The sequence below is a fragment of the Xiphias gladius genome, chromosome 15 (assembly GCF_016859285.1).
Source record: "Xiphias gladius isolate SHS-SW01 ecotype Sanya breed wild chromosome 15, ASM1685928v1, whole genome shotgun sequence".
NCBI classification, from domain to species: domain Eukaryota; kingdom Metazoa; phylum Chordata; class Actinopteri; order Istiophoriformes; family Xiphiidae; genus Xiphias; species Xiphias gladius.
In genome coordinates this window covers 2,780,327-2,799,285 of record NC_053414.1, presented here as the reverse complement: position 1 = coordinate 2,799,285, position 18,959 = coordinate 2,780,327, and the positions used below count along the sequence as shown (strand labels likewise).

Below are 18,959 nucleotides of genomic sequence, written 5' to 3'. Positions count from 1 at the left end.
GAGCTGGTTTGTCCAACAGTCAGCTCTCGTCATCGCCTCCACCGACGGCCCTTTAATGAGGCAGCAGTCCAACTGTGGTCCAACCTGCGGCTACGTGACCGACGCACGAGAAACAAAAAGCCGCTGACGGAGCAGCAGAAAGAAACAGGTTCTGCACGCTCGCTTCACACCAGGGCCGTAGCTGCCGTCGAGGACACAGAGGTCATGTCTGAGGTTGACACGAAGACGAGTTTATGTTCTCTGATTTCACACATTTCACAAAGGCACGTATCATTTCAGCCAGAGCGGCTCCTGGGATTTCAATCCAACTTCACCGCAGGGGTCCAGACTGAAATATCCCAACAGCAGTTGATGGACTGTGATGAAATTTAGTGCAGTTTAGCTCCGGTCCAGCCTCACAGAGCGTCAGCATCGCTGCAGACTCTAAGTCTAGTTTAGACTAAAGGTGACTGAAGGTTTAGGCCACACAAAAAAAAAAAGGATAACAAATTCAAATGAAAGGAATTGATCAGGTGTGGGGGGATTTGAATTATTTTTTTTGTTAGCAAATGTAACATTCATCAACATTTGATGAATAAATGAATAAAATGTGGATTTTTGTGTTTTACTTTTAAACCTTTTTGTTGGTGGCTAGTCAAACGTTTCTCCCAGATTGTTTCTCAGAATTTCTAAAACCCACAGTTTCACAGCACCGTGAAATTAAGACAGGAGAGATTTCATTTTCATCCGTTGTATTCAAACAAGAAATTTTAAAAAAACAGCCCAACAAACAGTAAAAAACTCCTGGACTATACATATTTACAGGGCAGAATGAATTTCTGAAAGGAACAGATGAGGCTTCAGCTGAAATAAAATCTAAACGGAAAGAATCTAATAAAATACAATTCAAATGAAAAAGAGTGCATCTCTGAAAGAGCTTCCTGTTCCAGTCTGGACTAATCTTTACATAGTTCTCACATTTCTGTCAGAGTAACGCTGGAGTATTTCCAGTGAATCCCAGAGCATTCCCAGTTTAGACAGCAAACTCAGTGGTTTGTCCCAGTCACAAAACACAGACTCAAAAAGCCAGAGCCAACGGCTCAGTAATGTTTCTTCATTTAAATTTGCAGGATTTTCATACAAAAACAAGTTTCTTTAATCGACCTGAATCACTACAGCCAGTTGTTTTGTTTGCGGTTGCCATGACGACACCTGGGAAGATGCCGACCAGCTTTTGCACTTTGGCAGCTGGAAGGAACTTAAAAAGAAAGAAAGAAAACGGAGCCAGAAATCTTGTACGCTGATGTCAGTAAACAGACGAGAGGCGTCTGAGCGGACGCTGAGGTTCTGAGAGCTCAAACCGCAGGCTTCTGTCCGTCACTTCCTGTGTGGCCATTTTACAAAACCAGAGTTTGATCCACAGCAGCTCAGACCATGGCCTCGTCTCCCGGTGACGATGGATCCTAGGAGACCGGAGGGTTTCCCAAGAGCTTTTCAACAACTGCTAGTTCCTTAACGTCGTCTGTCTGTGGAGCTGTAGATGACGCTTAATACACTATAAAGTAGCTTCACATATTTAAAGCTGTGTTGTAAAAGACACATTCTTCACAACACGGCTTGTAAAGAATGTATTTACAGCTATTCTGTAGTCAGAGTAGTTGGGTTTGCGCAGTAAATGGTCCGCAGCTTTAACACGCACGCTGCTGAGTGGGAGTCAGTGTCAGAAAGCAGACTTAGATCAATCTGCTGCTGGAGGCCGACGTTACTCCGAAACTCACATTAACAACGTACACAGCGTAAATAAAAAGAAAAGCCAGATTCTGTTGCAGGAAGCTGACAAGAGTTAATAAACACCAACACAGAGTTTATGAGACTCTGGGAGTTTCTTTGGAGGAGGCAGATAAACATCACAGCATCACAGGGGCTGACGGATGTGCTCCTGCTGTAGTGTACAGGGAAATGACGGGAGGAGTTAGGAACGGGTAAACAAGGGCGCGCCTTCAGCGTCAACTTCTACTACCTGAAATACCAGACAGCAGGGCTGGGTGTCACTTGAAATCTTGTGACGCCAGCGCCGATACCTGATACCAAATCATGCTTTTTGATACCTCACTTCAAGAAGCATAATCATGTTTTTCTACTAGAGACAGTCTCAAACCGGCAAACGTTTCGGTACTGGGTGCTACAGGTACGCTTCAGGGCCAAAAGGGTCACTCAATTAGATCTCATCCAAATAACATCTTCAGTGGGTCTTGGACTCTGAATCTGTTGAGGCCTTTTCTCAGGTGATTTTAGTTTGATCAGACAGTTGCATCTGTGCACGGGTCTACTTCCTCCTCTTCAGAAAGACCGTTGCTTCTTTCTGCAGTCTTTTGATGTCCTCCTTGCCGCTGTCATCTGAGTCGGGAGGGACGTAGTCCGAGTCATCGCCCACGTCCTCGCTGTCGTCGTCAATGAAGCTGTCGTCATCCCCAAGGTCCTCGTCTTCATCTTCATCACCAGCGGGCCTCCCTTTGGGGACGGTACGTGCGGTGCGAGCTGCAGGAACATTAACAGTGTGAACACGTTTCCAGGATGATATAAACCAGAGTGAGCGCAGTGGAAGGCTTGTGTTTCTGTGACCAGGAAGATTTTCATTTACTTCTATTTCTGAGCGGGTTCTAAAATCTGCGGATTTACTCGTATGTCAACAGATCTTTGATGAAGCGGTTTACTCGTCTCTTTCTGGATAAGAGAGAAAAGAGACAAAAGATGTTTGACATTTATTTTTGAAATAGGGTTTGCTGCCGTCACCAGGTAGCAGAACGATACCTCCGCTACTTGTCGACATGTCAGTGAAAGGTTTGCGGACACTTAGTCCTCAGATTGAAGCTTTTACCGAGTCCTTGCTTTACAGAAAGCCAGTAGCTCAGAGCTGTGGATGGCAACGTGGGTCGGTCCAGACTGAACTAGCTCAACAGCTGTCGATGGATTGTGATGAAATGTGGCTCGGAGGTTACCAATACCACGGATTCTTCACACTAGTACTGTTTCATTCCAGGCGAGACGGTAACCATTTACATTTTGAATTTGCGGTCAAAATATGAAACGTAAGGCCCACTTGAGGCTGGGCTCTAACGATTTTGGAGATGTGAGGAACTGAAGAGCCGGTCACCTCCACCGTAGGCTGGAGCCTGAGACGACCGGTGGGTAAACGTCCATCGTCGTCCCCACCGAGAACAGTCTGATCTCTGCTTTGCTTTGCTAATTCACTGGTGGCACAATAAATCCTTCTGGAGGGTAAACTTTAGTCTCGGAGTTTAAATATACTACTGCAGTTGAGGTTAATGTTTTTATTGGACGTTTAACCGAAGTACAACAGCGCTGCCTCTGAGCGCTTTTGTACAATCTCACCATAAATGTATTTAACGAAAACAGTGTAGTAAGATTCTGTTTTATTGTAGATGAATCCTCTGATGACGGCAGGACAGCTGAAAGCGTTTGGTGAATAAAAGCATGTTGTGCTGGAGAAGAGTCGTCTGTTCATTTTGATGGACGCTGTGTGTAATTATCCTTCAGCACTGCGGGATTCACAGTGTTTAAAAAAACAAATTCTCTCATGACCTGTGAAATAAATCAGGCACATTTATTCCCTGATCGTCAGTCAAAATGTTTTGTTTCACTCTAATTGCTCTTTAGCTTTTACATGTTTTTCATCAAACATCTGTTTTAAATTAAAAAGTGCTCTGGATCAATTTTTTAATTTATGCTTTTTTTTTTAATTTCTGGTTTTAATTCTATTTCACTAATATACATATATAATATTTTTATCTTTTCAAAGGTCATAAAGGGACAGCAGTGTTTTCAGAGCCATCAGCGAGGAAGAGCTGGGCAGAGTGATGATGAACGCAACCCTCCACCATTCCTCCGTATTTCTCCGAGGTGCGTCGGAGATTCTTTAATCAGGAGACGACGGTCGAGAGCGTCGAGCATAAACGATCTGTCAACTAAACGTCAACTGAGGCATGAAAAGAACAACACGTTTGTCATTGAATGGTCGGGTGGTGTGTGTGTGTGTGTGTGTGTGTGTGTGTGAGTGAATGGGTTTTTTACTGGGACATTTCCAGTACAGCGAAATTCCATGTGTTTCCAACATTTGTTTGCGATACTGTGGTTAAACATCTCGCTCGGCTTCTGGTGCTTTAAATCTGAAGATACACTGGAATTTTGATATATATTTGATTTTTTACATTCCACTTGGACGCAACAGCCCAAGTTTCTTTGCATCGCAACCTTCAACAACAAGGCAATTCAAAGGCATTCATGAGAAAAGAAAGGCTGGACACATTTAAATAAGATTAACAGAGCGAGGTAAGATAGAAGATAAAAACAGGCCGAAATAAAAAGGACAGTGCAGCTGCAACGCAGTGGGAGATGTGAATAAAAACCAGCTCCGTAAAGAAACGGTTTTCCCGGCTTCGTGGGGAAGAACTGGACCGGCCTACGTGGAACTCTGTTCTGGCGTCCACATACAAACTAAGCCCTTCTCTAAAACTATGAAAGCTTTTATCAGATTTGTATAACGAAGCCTTTTAAAGAAGCTGTGATCCCCTGACATGATGAAAACATCTCTGACATACTGTATATCTTTACTGGGTGCTGTATGCCACCTCCTACTGCTCTCACTGTTCATTCGAGTCAGTGTTCAGATGTTGACAAACAGGAGAAACAAGGCCTACCTGGTTTCTTTGTGTGTTTGTATTCTTTCCGGTGAAGAGGATTTTTCCTGTGAGGGAAACAAAGTCAAAGTCACTGACCGGTGTGTGTTTGCGAGGTTTTGCTCCAGCGGTAAACCGGATGACTGGCACGTTCAGAGCGACGCAGTGACGCAGGTTAAACCCACGCTGGCGGCTAAAGGCCGCAGTTGCTCATTTTTGACACCACAGGACAAACCACAGTCTCATCATTCAACTTTTCATAGAGGCTGATCGGTCTCTGGCAGAGAGTAAGATGATGAGACCGGTACCACTCGTGTTAGTCGGTTCAATATGAGGCTACAGCCAGCAGCTGGTTAGCTTAGCTTAGCATAAAGACTGGGAACGGGGAAAAGAGCTAGCCTGGCTCTGTCCGAAGGGAACCTGCTCCTCTAAATCCGACTGATTAACACGTTAGAGCTCATTTCTTTTTTAATGAGGAGCGGCGAAGCAAAGCGAGGCACCGGTTTGAGCTTCACAAAAACCTAAACCCTAAAGTTAAAGACACACAAATGAATGAATTGTTGTTTTAACGCAAAGTCTTATGAAATGACCTGCCGCGTCCATGCATCTGTGCATCGCGGCTCCTGATTATTAAACATATTCCCCGCCAACAGGAGCTGATTTAACTGCTCCATCTTTTGCACTAAGGAGCAGCATCTTGTTTTTCAGTGAATTTTGTCTCACGGATCTTCAGGTGTCAGTCATCAGGTTTCCCATCATACCTTTCGATCACTCCCTTTCATCTGGCAGTAATAATGACAGCGCTGTGATGCCCGACCTGTAGCAGTCGGTGCCGTAGGGGCACTCAGGCCGGTCTGCCTTCTCCACCTCCTCCTCCTCCTCCTCCTCGTAATCGGTGTCACCGGGGTGACTGCACTCCTGAAAATGGACCGGGTTCTTCCTGGGAAAACAAACAAACAGGGAGGTGATGAGAGGTCTTCAGTCTGCCCTGTCAGGCCATTCGTGCACGACGTTTCCCTGCTGCTCCCTCATTATGTGCACTTCACTTGAAGCCAAACAGCGGAGGTTCGGCTGATCTCTGGCTTACTTTAATGCTGAAACTAAGAACGCCGGTTCTCGCAGCAGTGTGGCAAAGATATCAGAAAGTCAAGTCGGGCAGGTGACCTAAAAACAAGGCCGGATGTGGGACATACAGCCCGATGGTTTCATCTTAGAAACACAGTTAATGTACAGGGTTTGGATGCTGCGGGCGGTCGCATGGTGAGATGCAACAAGCTGCAGTAACACAGTTACCGTGAACCACAGGTTGATTTATTTTCATATCAAAAAGGAACGAGGAACTAAAGCGGCGTTTCGACTGAAAACAACCCTCCGACGATCACTGTACGGGTTGTTCCTGCGCAGCTCTAGGAGCAATGAGACTAAACTGGAACTCTTTGGACACCAGGATCAGCATTAAGTCTGGCGTAAGAGGGGCAACGCCTGCGACGAGAAGAACACCTTCCCACCAGTGAAGCGTGGACGAGGGTCCGTCCTGGTGGGGGGGTGTTTTGCTGCTGTAAACTGGACTCGTGCATTCTTTGAAAGAGAAGTGCGTAAATTCATCAGGACCACGATCCCAAGCGTACGTCCGAGTCGACCGAAGCTTGGTTCAGGAATCGTCCCTGGAACGTCCCCACATTTCAACCCCACCGAAAATCTTTGGTGGGATTAGTAAGGATATTAGTGAGCGGGAGGAATGGGCTAAAACTCCAAGAGAGAGGGGTCAGAGGAACAAATGATGTTCGACAAAATACTGACGTTGGGAAGAATTTACCTTAAGTACTATTTGTGAGCTCAGCATTATGTCTCACTCAAATATGTATTATTAAACTTTTCTCTGAACCGTTTATCAAGGTCTCGGTCGATCATTTTGTTTGCAGCTGTGTTATGTTTTTGAAATAATCCTTTATCTCATTTTGAGAAGGAAGGAAGCGGAGAGCGTCGGGCTCTGACATCAGGCAGCTGCTCCGAGAAGCTTCTGGACCCGAGTCAGACTTTGTCTCGCGCTCGTGCTCATCAGCTCCAGTGAACCTCATCTCGTCTTCCTTGGAAAAGGGGTCACATCAAAGTGAAAGTCATTTCACGGTCGTCCTTTCACTTCCTTTTTTTTCGCTCTGTAGAAGCCCAGCGGTTGTATTTGCAGAGGTAAACGCACCTGTAGCAGTCCTTCCCGTATGAACACGGCGTTCTGGGTCGAGGTTTGGACCGAGCGGGGACGGATGCAGAGCCACTGTTGGACCCGACAGACTCTGCTCGTTTAGCCGTCTGTCGTCCATTTTTCGACCTCTTGTCCTCCCTCTCAGATTCGCTGATGTCGGACGCTCGTGTCCTGGTGGTTCTGTCAGCCGTGGACATCTCCCCTGCTTTTCCCTCCTCTTCCACCTCCACGGTGAAGTTGTCAGACTCGTCGCTGATCTCAGACCTGTTGGATCCACTCTGATACCCGACTTTGGTTTCCTCTGAACGAACGTCCTGAAAGGAAAACAAAAGGAACACACATTTTAATGGGTCTTTAAAGCCCTGGGCTGTAACTACCAATTACTTTCTATATTAATGAAACTGTAGAGTAGGAATTCAATTATTTCATTTATAAAGGAAAACACCGATCACACAGAATATTCCATTTCTGAAATAAACCCCCAGAAAACGCTTCAAATCTCCACTTTTGAGAAGCCACACCTACAGAATGTTTGACCTTTTGGTAACACGTTTAATTGTCATTTTACGGATCTGTGATTTCCATGTTACAGATTTCCACGTTTCCTGGAAGGAACCAAATATTTTGGTTCTAATTCCAAGTAAAAGAATCATCAGATTGTACACGTCCACTTATTTTAGAAATGCTACGCTAACACAACCTTGAGACTTTTATTCAGAGGACAGCAGCTGAGTTTAACATGCAAAATGTGAAATGTGTCCACAAACAAACCCACAATTCAGCATAAATAAAGAATAGAAGTTCCAAATAATAAACGAATGAGTAATAAATATTCACCGGGGTTTAAATGGAGCAATTTCTTTGATGGAAATTCATCTGAAGGTCAGTAATAAACTAACTGAAGTAACTGAAAAACCAGTCGGAGAACGTCCTGTAATTAGAACCGAACTACGCGGCTCAATCAACAGACTAAAGGCAGCATTTTACAGCATTTTGTTGCTATTCACTCAGATTAGATGGAAAGGAGGCAAAAAAACAAACAAACCCCCACATAGTAACAATACCAAAGCGCACTATAACAACACCGGCTACTCGCTGACAACTGTACTCAGCTGTTTTGGACCGAGCTTCTTCTTCATCGGCCGTCTTCCTCCTCCTCTTCCTCGGCCTCGCCTCCTCCTCCTCACTAAGCCCCGCCTCCTCAGGTGAGGGGGCGGCAGTGGGCGTGGTCTGTTTGGCTGCCGCTCGTTTAGTGCTGGTGGATGCTCCTGCAGCTGCTTGACCTGTCCTCACGGCCGACTGAACTGAAACAGAGAGACAGTATCGTCTTCAGAGACGGAGGCAGCCACAGGAATCTTCTGACACGTTGACGTCAGAATCACGACCGTAAACATCATCCCTTTACCTTAATGATATAAACACGTAATGTTGACGTAAACGTGACCATGTTAGTGACGGAAACAGAGCTGAGCGGCGCTGTTATTAAAATGTGAACCAGCAAACAGTGACACAATTACTCCATGTGAATAAGAGAGGAGAAATCCTTTCCTCAAATGTTAAAAACATTCATTAAAAATGTCGAATTTCATCCAAGTAAATCTGCTAAAAATCGATACTAGCAGCATCATGTGAATCAGAATAGTAAACGTTATGTAATTCTCAAAACTTTTAATCGAACGGCCACATATTGATTCCTTTTATCCAACTTGCAGCGGTGGAAGAGGAACTCAGATCCATTACTGAAGTAAAAATACCAGTGCAACAGTGAAAATCATTTTCTGATTCACTGATGCGGATTCAGTTTTCAGACTTTTCCCTAATTGTTCATTTCTTTTCTACAATATTGGATCATTTCAACAGTTACTGAAACGAAACCATGCGAGTTTAGAGGAAAAATGTCGGTTGGGTGGAAACGTTAACAACTCTGAGACATCTGAAACGTGACACGGAGACACAACTAAACGCTGACGAGCCAGAAACCCTCAAACAAGCCCTAAGTTTTATGATGTAGAATCTCAATCTGAAAAAGTAACCAGTAACTGCAGCTGTCAGATAAATGCAGCGCAGGAAAAAGTGCAATATTTCCCCCTAAAATGTGGTGGAGAAGATTGATCCAATGAAATTGCTCTTCTGTGAAGTCAAACTCACCATGTGACAACACTGACATCACTTTGTGACCGTGAGCACATCTGTCGTTTAACTCCGAACAAACTTGTTCCTTCTGTTTAAAATGAAGACGACGACAACAGCACAGCAGGTTTCTCTGCAGGAAACTGGAACTCTTCCATCCATCCACTCTGCCCGGTTAAGCTCAGCTCTCAAGTGCATTACAGAGCGGATGGACGGAGAAACGACGCGGTGATTAGTCACCGAGGGTCCGTCCGACAAGGCAGGGCTCGCTGCTCCCTCCAGGGTAAACACTCAAACAGCAGCACTCAGGAGGAAAAAGTGGCTGTTCAGCACTTTCTCACACACACACAGGCTGAGGATCTTTATCAGCCTCTACTATCTGCTGTGATTATCAGAGAACATCCCACAGTGTTACACCTCATTCATTCAACGCCAGTTAAACATCACGGCGGTCAACCCGTTCAACCTTTCCGTTAAAAGGCGACGCCCTCAGACTGTCCGACAGTCGGTTCAGCTGCTGTTTAAGGTCAACAAGCGTCTGAAGTGAGAAGTGTTCTGGCGGCGCCCCGGCTCCCAGCGGCCCCGGATAACATCGCCTGAAAACAGACTTTATCGCTCGGCTCTCATTCTTCCGAGTTAGCGCTGCATGGCAGACTGGAACTGAAGATGTACCACAGCACCAGGGTTCTGAAGGGAAGTTCTATAACCAGCATTATGGAAAATTCTATACTTTTGGCTTCAAAACTGAAAAAACTGTGTATCTGGAAGTCAGAGACCAACCAACCTTCCTAGTGCACAGTTCACTCCCTCACTGTTTAACAATCTATGCCGGCAGTCGACCCAAATGCAGGTGTATCCAGAAGTTTACTTGAGTTTTGAAGGTAAAAGAGGGAAATCCAACCCCCACAGCAAGCGGACATTCAAGATGATGCCTTCATCCAACTTTTTAATCCGTCAACTTAAAGAAAAGAAAAAATGACACAGTAATTGTGGCCTGTGCAAATGCTGGGACACCCTTCTATATGTAAAACAGTCCTGTAAAACTTCATTAACTCATCTTAGGCCTCAACTGACTCATTGACTCGTAAGGTGGAGAAATGTCATTAGGAGTCATCAGCTGACGGTAAATCCTGGGACTCTTCCAACCCTGTGGTAACACTCAACAACCATGTGCTCCTCTGAGCAGCTGGCTGAGGATCTGAAAACGCAGCTAACTGATGCCTCAACTGCCACCTCATCACAAAATCAGCACCTGAGGCCTGCGGAGCAACGTCTAGAAAATCAAAAGCTGTGGACACATGGAGGTCAAACTGAGCTCCTCGGCCACAGTCACCAAACGTGTGTCTGGGGACAAAAAGAAGCAGCACTCGATGAAAATCTTTTCCGACAGTTGAACACGAGGGGTTGAATGTTCTGCTTTGGGCTTGTGTGGCAGCCAGTGGCACAGGAAACACTGATAGAGGGATCCAGAGCAGACCTCGACGTCCACCGTGAACCGCTTTTGGAACGGCCGCCACCTCCCCCTCCAGACCTGAACACCACTGAAAACCTGTGGGTAGATCTTAAACCTGCTGTGTGTGCAGGACAGACTGACATACTTAAGAATGCCTTAATTGTCCATAATGGACAGACGTGTTTGAAAAGGACTAAATCCAGTACTAGTGCAGCTGAGTCCACAGAGAACTTTTCTCAGGAACAGAGCTGACAGGTGATTTGGGGCAAAGCTCCACCTGTTGGCTGCAGGAAAAAGTGTGGGTTTTAGTGGTAATCGGCTTTTCTGGATTAATGCAGGACATTAAAAAATCCTCGGCTGCTGCTGTTATTTATCTTTATTCTACGGTTTAAGGTCAAAACTGCAACAACAACACACATGTCCAGAGTCTTTGCAGATGGAACAAACTCGATGCCAGGTGGGGCTGACTACCTGTTACCACGCCGCTGTTCGATTGGCTGTTTGCTGAGAACTGTCAGTTAACAGAAGTTAGTGTTTCTCTGAAAGAAGAGCAGCTGTTGTCTCCATGAACCAACCGGATCATGGAGGATATTGGTACAAACCGAACCTGGTAAAAATAATCACAGATTTAACGTGGAGGGGTTCTGCAGGGAGACATGGCTGACTGCAGTTTGTCAAAGTGTGTGTTATTGGGAGGAGGCGGTGCCTGGTCGAAGAACTCCACCTTAAGCATCTTTCTGAGAGGATTACCAGACATGAAAACAGCAGGAGTCTCTAGACAACTTGGGGAAATCAGCACATTATGTCAGATTGTAAAACTGTTTAATTTTCTGGTCTTGCATCTGTCCAAGGTTGTTGCTGCACCATACCCAAAAACGCATCTGCTCAGAATTGGTCCTCATTGTCGATAAACTCTTTCCTCGTTGTCATGGTACCTTTCGGGCTGGAGGAAGAACCGTGTGAAGCTGCTGCAGCCGACATCATCCACGCAGGTAAAACTCTTTCCTTGATCACAGACGGAGCGACGTCACCGCGATCATCCTCCACTTCCTTTGCACGTGCTGAGTCTCGCTGTATGAAACCAAAGAGAAAACAGCTTGATGATTGGCTGCCTGCAGGTTGGGTCCGGCCTGTGATTGGTTGCTCAGTTCAACAGCGTGTCAAGCCTGCTTGTTCAAATTTCCTGAAGACACACATTTGTTTGTCGGAGTCTTCGTTTGACTGTCACCCACATTACCAGTTCATTCGGTGATTCAAATACGTCCATTAACAAAATATTCATATAAAATCAATCAGCTACAACTTTGATCATCTACAAATTGTTTATCTTCATTGATATATTTGAGTCTTGGACATCAACTTGGGCTCTGGGAACTTTCAATGGTGGTTTTCACTATGTCTGTTTAAACATAATACATAAAGGTGTAACGGAAAGATTGCTCAAAGTTCAGACCAGCGCTGATTCCCTACTGATAAAGGTCTAGTTCCGAGTCTTCAAACCTGACTTAAACTTCTGTTGGGACCGCTGTCCTCCTCGCCGTTCGACGGAGCTGCTCCTGTTGAGTCCTCGCGAGGTGGAGTCTGTCCACGGTCCGGTTCCACATGTGGCTCGGGAGAACCGGCAAGTTCCTCTTCTTCAAATATCTGACTGTTTCCAAGGGGAGTGACATTTTACAAAAAGAAATGACAATTAAACAATTAAAGTTCGCTTTTAAAACTCCTAAACATCGGAGAGGGTTTCCTCAGAAGGACCATGCGTGAAATGGGTCAGAAATTCAAACTTAATGCTGCTGCTCAAATACAAGCTGGAATTTGAGGATGAATTTTACATGAGTTTCAGCTCGTTTGAACGGTGGTAACATCTGCATGAGTGTCCTCTCCCATCTTTTTGATCTAAACTTCAAACAGAGCGCTAGCGTCAGGACAATGGAGTCAACAAATAACACTCAAAGTGGCCCCACTTACCCCCACGCAGTCCTGCTTGTAAAGATAAAAGATCAGACTTTAATTAACACGTGGAGAGCAGCCGTCATCCGTCTGGATTTAATTATCGGGAGAAATTGCAGTAAATGAGATTCATCTTTTGATCCTGACACGATGTATGGACATGGAAAAGAGCATTTTCTGACATGTTAGTACCTGAGAGTGCTCTCTTCTCCACCCACAGCCACCACCTTGTAAATGAACTGCCCCGGCAGCAGAGAGAAGAGGTCTCCGTGATGAAGAGGGTACCAGGAATCTTTCTGCAGAGGTCGAGGGTCGTCGCCAAGGGACGACTGAATGAAGCACGGGTTCAGGTGGGTCTAAAGATCGAAACAAGAAGAGGACGAACCAATAAACTGCAGTAGGTCTTGGAGAGTCCATGCCTCAGCAGGGCGGTTGCGTTCTGGCCGCATGCGGAGGACCAACATATTAGGTAGGGGTCCATAATGTCTTAGCTCATCAGTGTATGTTTCTCTTTAAATGAAGAACTGAGGTTAACGTGTCTTGTCCTTCTGACAAAGGGACTTGCACCGGTGAAACGACTGGTAAATGGACATCTATACAGAGCTTTTGTTCAAAGCGCTTGACAATTCGCCACTCATTCGCACAGCGATGGTGGCTGCCGTGCAAAGTGCTAGCCTAACCTTTGGGAGCAGTTTGGTTCGGTGTCTTGCTCATGGACACTTCGACAGGGGGAGCCACAGAGCCACCGACCCCGCGATTACCGGGCGACCTGCGCTGCCTGCTGAAGGTTGCCGTGTTAGCAGAGTAACAGTTCAACATTTTGGCCTTTTTTTTTTTCTTTCTGTGAGCGAGATGACTGGTACCATTTTGGTTTGTGTGTATAAAATATGGACTGTCAACGCATTTCAACCAGATTGAAATTCAAATGTCAGTAACTGTCACGACATCATGTACAGCAATGCAGGAGAATACTGTAAGGAAGAAAAAACAAAGACAAAGAAGTAGATTTACATCGTAGCGCTACGATCCAGCAGCTATTCATCGCACAACTCCGGATGCCTCCTAGAGTCTGACGCGGACTCAGTCATTGGAAACCTGCAGACGATTTTCTATTACACTCACAGCAGAAAACTGCCAGTACACAGGTCCCGTGGAAAAGAAAAACTTTTCTCCGTCTGTGATGCAGGTAAGAAGGTTGACGGACGATGGCGCCTCAGAGCCTCGGGCTGCTCTGTGAGGAATGTATGTAGCTGTGGGTTTTACAGCGTGAGATCAAGACGCCGCATTTTTTCTGAGATGACGGTTTGAGACACGTTGATGCATTAACGGACCCTTTGAGGGAATTAAACACAAATGATAATGAACTGAGGTCCGTGAGATTTATGTCTTTAACGCTGCACTCCTTCCAAACTTTCATCTGACCTCTGTTTGTTGCTGCTGGACTGACTCAGTGTCCCCTCGGGACAAAGGAAGATCTGTGGATTGAATGTATTTGCTGGAAAAAGTGAAGTGAATCGAGGCCCTTCAGGGACCATTGAGGCCAATCACTCCTGAAGCATGAGGTTTCTTTCTGACGCTGACACTGTAGTGATCTTTTTCTTCAGTACACAGACCAAAAGCTTGGAAATTAAACGCAAATTCTTTAAAGCAGCGTAAAAAAAAAAAGGATCCTAACCTCAAAAATTTGCTTAAATCATGAACTACAATTATCGTCTCGCACTTCTACGCCTCCACCAACCAATCAAGTTCTTTACATCCACATCTGTCCAAACTCGTCTAATATATGTAGTGAAGACTTTGAAGGAATTTAATAAACCGTATTAGGCGGATTTGCAGAACACTGTGATGTCCCAGTGGTCTTGACCTTTGACCTTTGACCACCGAACTGTAATCAGTTCATCCTCCAGTCCAAGGCTTTTCAGTCTACGTTACCATCACTTTTGTGATGTTATGGATTCGCCGTGTCCACCAAGGTCTCAGTGAACAGGCTTCCAGTCAGAAATGACCAGAAAACCACCAGCTGCCTGGACGTCAGAGAACCAACCCGAATCATGAACTCTCTGCACGTCTGCGTCTCTACGGCAACCAGAGGTACATGTACAATTCACATTTTAATAATGCATTTTTATATGTATTGAAAACTTGCACAACCCACCCACGCACTATGCAATGTACATTTCTGAAATGTATCGTTTTTAGCTTTGAATTTTTATCCTTAATCTTTATCTTTCTAATTCTTCTAACTGCTGTTCTTTGTTACAGCCTGTTTAGCACAGACCCAGGAGTAAACAAGCCTGTGTGTCACATATTTTCGTACATATTGTTTGACCATATAATAAAATAAAGTGACAACACTGAATCTTGCACAATGTTCAAACTACAACAGACACGGCATCCCCGGTTGTGCCATCTGGCAGAAAGAAAACGTCCTTAAACCAGATACACACTACACACACTTCAGTGACATGCGGTGACTTGTGACTTCGAAGTGGCTTCGATTTTGTGACGTTTCAGTGACCACTAACTGACGTCTGTCTCAGAGGTTACTCTGGTTTGAACGGACTTTATCTGCACTGTCGGCCAGAAAGGTAGCGAGCGGCCAAACAGAGCGGCAGCTCACAGACAGACATTAAAAAAAGGATATTTTTACCCAAAAAGAGATTAGACAGATTCCAGCTTTAAAACAGGTGGAAAGCTTTGGAAGAGGATTAACTACATTTGGTCCAAAAAAATACAAAAACACCGGTGTGGACTAAAGCTGCAATGATTAGACGATTAACGCAAAAATAACCGGCAACTATTTTGATACTTGAAAAATCCTTTTAGTCGTTTCTTTTGCTCCAGCCTTTGAAATCTGCAGATATTATGCTTTTCCAACTTGAGGGTCTAAGTACAGAGTGTTGTGTCTGCGCAGACTGCAAAGCCTCTAGATGCAAATTGTATTGATATTGAGCTATAAAAATACATTTTGACTTGACTTTTGGATTGTTGGTCGGAAAAAACAGGACGTGGGGCTATGGGACATTGACATCTTATAGACAAAACGGTTCAGCGATAAATCAAGAAAAACAATCCGCAGTCTGCTGGTGCGGACGTTCAAATCTTCACAAAGACCAAAAACGCTCGACAGAGCAGAGAGACGAGCTTACCGGTTTGATACGCAGCTGTCCGTTCCGGTTTTCCAGCAGCCCGTGGTGTCTGGACACTCTCTTATCGCTGACCTGAGGCAACATGAAGACAAGCAAGACAGGAGACAAGATTCAGAACAAAACAGGTTTGTTTTGGGGTGAAAAAATAAAAAAAACAGTCCCAAAAAGAGATCAGTATCTAGGAAGTTACAGGCTAGATTCCTATCAAATTTACTGTGGATATTCATGGTCCCCCGAGGATAAATCCCACTGACCTTGGCGGAGACAACACAAAGAAGCTGCTTTGTACTCAGTACATGAGTTTTCAGTCTAAACTGTTTGTTCTGTAAATTCATGATCTGATGTTTACCTGGATTTTCCTACTATTTTTTATCTTATTAATTCATCTTCAAAATAAACACAGAAAAAAAATTGTAAAAGTAAATACTTTTTAAAAACTACATAAGGAGCCATGTACATATTGTATGGTATAAATACTGTATCACTCTCTTTGGCTGTGGCACCATGAGGAGGCTCAGGCTCATGATTTTGAAGCAGAGCTGCCTCCTGGTGTAAGACGCTTCATTTTACAGGTACTGCAGAGACCAACTGTGCACCTCATCAGAGGCTACGCAGCCTGTTCCTCCTGTTCGCCTGCCTCCAGGTTCTCAGGGGGAGAGAGTCCTCCGGTGGCGCAGTACCAGACCTGCAGCTCAGCTGAAACACTCACACCTTTTTAGGAGCGGTATAACGATACATTTGACAGTTTGTCTGTATTAAGCCAAATCTTTTATCCAAATTACAGCTGTAAACTGTAAACTAATGCAGGATACTTGGCATCATGTTGATAATTTAATCTAATAATTGTGATAAAATCATTTGTTTCTATGTTTGAACGGACAAGCATCTAATTATCTGTTTTTTTGATAAATTTCTTTTTGTGATTTTGTCATAATTCGTTTTTGATATTTGCAAAAACGTGTTTTGGCCTCAATGAAATTTTCTGCAGTTACTGTAAACAGAGAACAGACTGAAATTCTAGCTCTGGGGGCAAGAAGGTTCAAAGCAGCAGGTCTGTGCTTCTTTTTAGTGCTTCAGCCCCATAAGACCAGCGAACAAATCAAAGACTGCACGGATGTGAAGTGTAGCAACCCTCTTCTATTGAAGAAATGACCACGGAAACGGGTAATGGGTGGCGGTGGCCAGTTTTTTTTAATTCATTTTTTATTCTTTTTTTTATTAATTGATAATTCGTTGGGGAATCTGCACCAGTAAAGTACATTTTTGCCAAACACAGGTTCTGTGGCCCTGTGTTGTAGGAGGAACCTGTGTCAGAATCTGGTTTTAACAGCCTTATTATCATCTAGCGTATAATTCAATCACAGGGGAAACATTTCTAAGTAAAGCGGCATTTCATCAAATGACCACAAACAAATGTTTTCATAGAAAACCTGCAGTCGGGTAGTATTGCTCCCACACGGGAATCCTGGCTTGTGTCTGGTGTTTATAATGAAGCTGCTGCCTGTACTCTGCTGTTCGCATTGTTGCATCTTGATTGGAACACAGCACACAGAGGACAATGAGGCAGGGGTTGGGGGTCAATCCGGTCCTGACTGCATTTTTTTTTTTTTTTTCCTGGGGTCCGGAGAGCCTCAATCCAGCCATAAGCAGTGGTGGAGGAAGTCCTCAGATCCTTTACTTAGGTAAAAGTAACAATACCACAATATGAAAATACTCTGCTACAAGTAGAAGTCCTGCATTCAGAATTCTACCAGAGTAAAAGTACATAAGTGTTACCAGCTGAGTGTACTCTACGTATTAAAAGTGAAAGTACTCATTTCGCAGAACAGCAACTCTCAGAATGTTGAATTCTGGAGCCACAAAGTTCCTGAAAGAGGATTTTTTAAATCTTACGCGCAGCAGACAATATTTTATCCAGACAACAACCAACTACTAGAAAACCAGATCAAAAATAGTGTTTTTTCAGGGTTTCAGGAGCGTCTCCGGTTGGTTCTGACTTCTAAATCCCAGCATAACTCTACACGACTCCAACCTGAGCAGGTCCGACAGGCCACATGACTGCAAACCCCCCCGAGTGGATGTGTAATCTACAATAATGCATCATAGTTAGAGCTGCAACAATTAGTTTAAACTTTGATTAGACGCTAAATTAATCAGCGACTATTCTGATAATTGTTTTATCTTTTTTTTTTTTAGGCAAAACAGCCAAAAATTCACTGGTTCCAGATTCTCACATGTGAGGATTTCCATCTTTTCTTTGTGATTCTAGTATAATCGGACATTTATCACGATTAATTGACATTTTATAGACAAAACTATTCAGCTTCATAAATAATGAAAATAATCGTTAGTTGCTGCTCGAATCACATTTTATGTTGATCATGTTTTGTATGTAAAATCAAGGTAAAATCAAGTAAAAGTACCCAGATATTGTAGTTAAGTACGGTACTCTAGTAGATGTACGTAGTTAGTTTCAGTTTACTGTCAAGTATGAAAAAGAAAAGCAAAAAATATTCACATTTAGGAAGCTGGAACCAGCAAATGTTTCAATGTTTACTTCAAAAAATTCAATTATTAAAATAGTCGCCATGATCGGCCAATTTACTACTCGACTAATCAGCTCATGTTAAGACGTGTGTGTGTGTGTGTGTGTGTGTGTGTGTGTGTGTGTGTGTGTGTACGTGTGTACGTGTGTACGTGTGTGTGTGTGCAGATGGGGGGACTATTCATTCTGTTAAACAAACCAGTGAAGAATTAAGAGTAATACTGGAACCAAACCAATCTCCAGCCACAGGAGGACTCACTCCCAGTAAGGGGCCCCTGCCCAGCACCGTCTCCCCCGGCGGCAGGTGGACGGGGGCCCCGCCGTCTACCGGGACGAGGTCGAAGCCGGACATCTGCACGGCGGGCGGGACCGGAGGCGCTGGAGGAAAACCCACAACAGCGCAAAGCTGTGCCATTCAGACCTGAAGGCTGGAGAGAATCCAGCGGGAGGAGGAAATGATGTCTGGATTTAAAGAGATTCTCTAGGTTCAGAAACTCAGCTCAGGTCGCAACCAGCCGAGCAGTAGCGAACCGTTACCTCTGCCGACCTGCCGTGGCGGAAACCCGGACTAAACTGTCTCCCCGAGGCTTAAAAGTCAAAGAGACCAAACAGAAACAACGACTTTTACTGTCAGCAACACAATTCAAAACTTCCGGCATGCAGGAGAGCATGCGCAGTAGAGTACACATGAGGCGCTGTCCGCCAGATTTCCGGCCACACCGAATTCCATCTTGATTTTTTTTCATCTGAAATATTCTTATTTATTTGCGAAATATTTACATTTATAAAATGAATATCGAGACGGTTTACGAATAAGTCGATAACGCTCTTTAATTCGGCATAGATGTAATATACAGCA

The 18,959-nt window shown here is 44.4% G+C and overlaps 1 protein-coding gene across 1 annotated transcript; it reads right to left on the bottom strand.

Annotated features, from left to right (window-relative positions):
• Positions 1-732: 732 nt before the first annotated feature.
• Positions 733-18,752, bottom strand: aplf (aprataxin and PNKP like factor). The gene is made up of 10 exons (XM_040147237.1): positions 18,360-18,752; positions 15,556-15,627; positions 12,599-12,762; positions 11,960-12,107; positions 11,395-11,530; positions 7,990-8,180; positions 6,874-7,190; positions 5,494-5,616; positions 4,698-4,744; positions 733-2,517 (listed from the first exon to the last, which is right to left on the bottom strand). The coding sequence occupies exons 1-10, from the start codon at positions 18,513-18,515 to the stop codon at positions 2,306-2,308; spliced, it is 1,566 nt and encodes a 521-aa protein (XP_040003171.1). The 5' UTR covers positions 18,516-18,752; the 3' UTR covers positions 733-2,305.
• Positions 18,753-18,959: the final 207 nt, after the last annotated feature.

Excerpts from the sequence above, each read along its gene's own strand:
- aplf (XM_040147237.1), bottom strand. The coding sequence starts at position 18,515 with ATGGCACAGCTTTGCGCTGTTGTGGGTTTTCCTCCAGCGCCTCCGGTC. Across the intron at positions 15,628-18,359 it reads GCAGGGGCCCCTTACTGGGA|GTCAGCGATAAGAGAGTGTC; the intron begins GTGAGTCCTCCT and ends ATGTTGCCTCAG. Across the intron at positions 12,108-12,598 it reads GGAGAAGAGAGCACTCTCAG|TCAGATATTTGAAGAAGAGG; the intron begins GTACTAACATGT and ends CCTTGGAAACAG.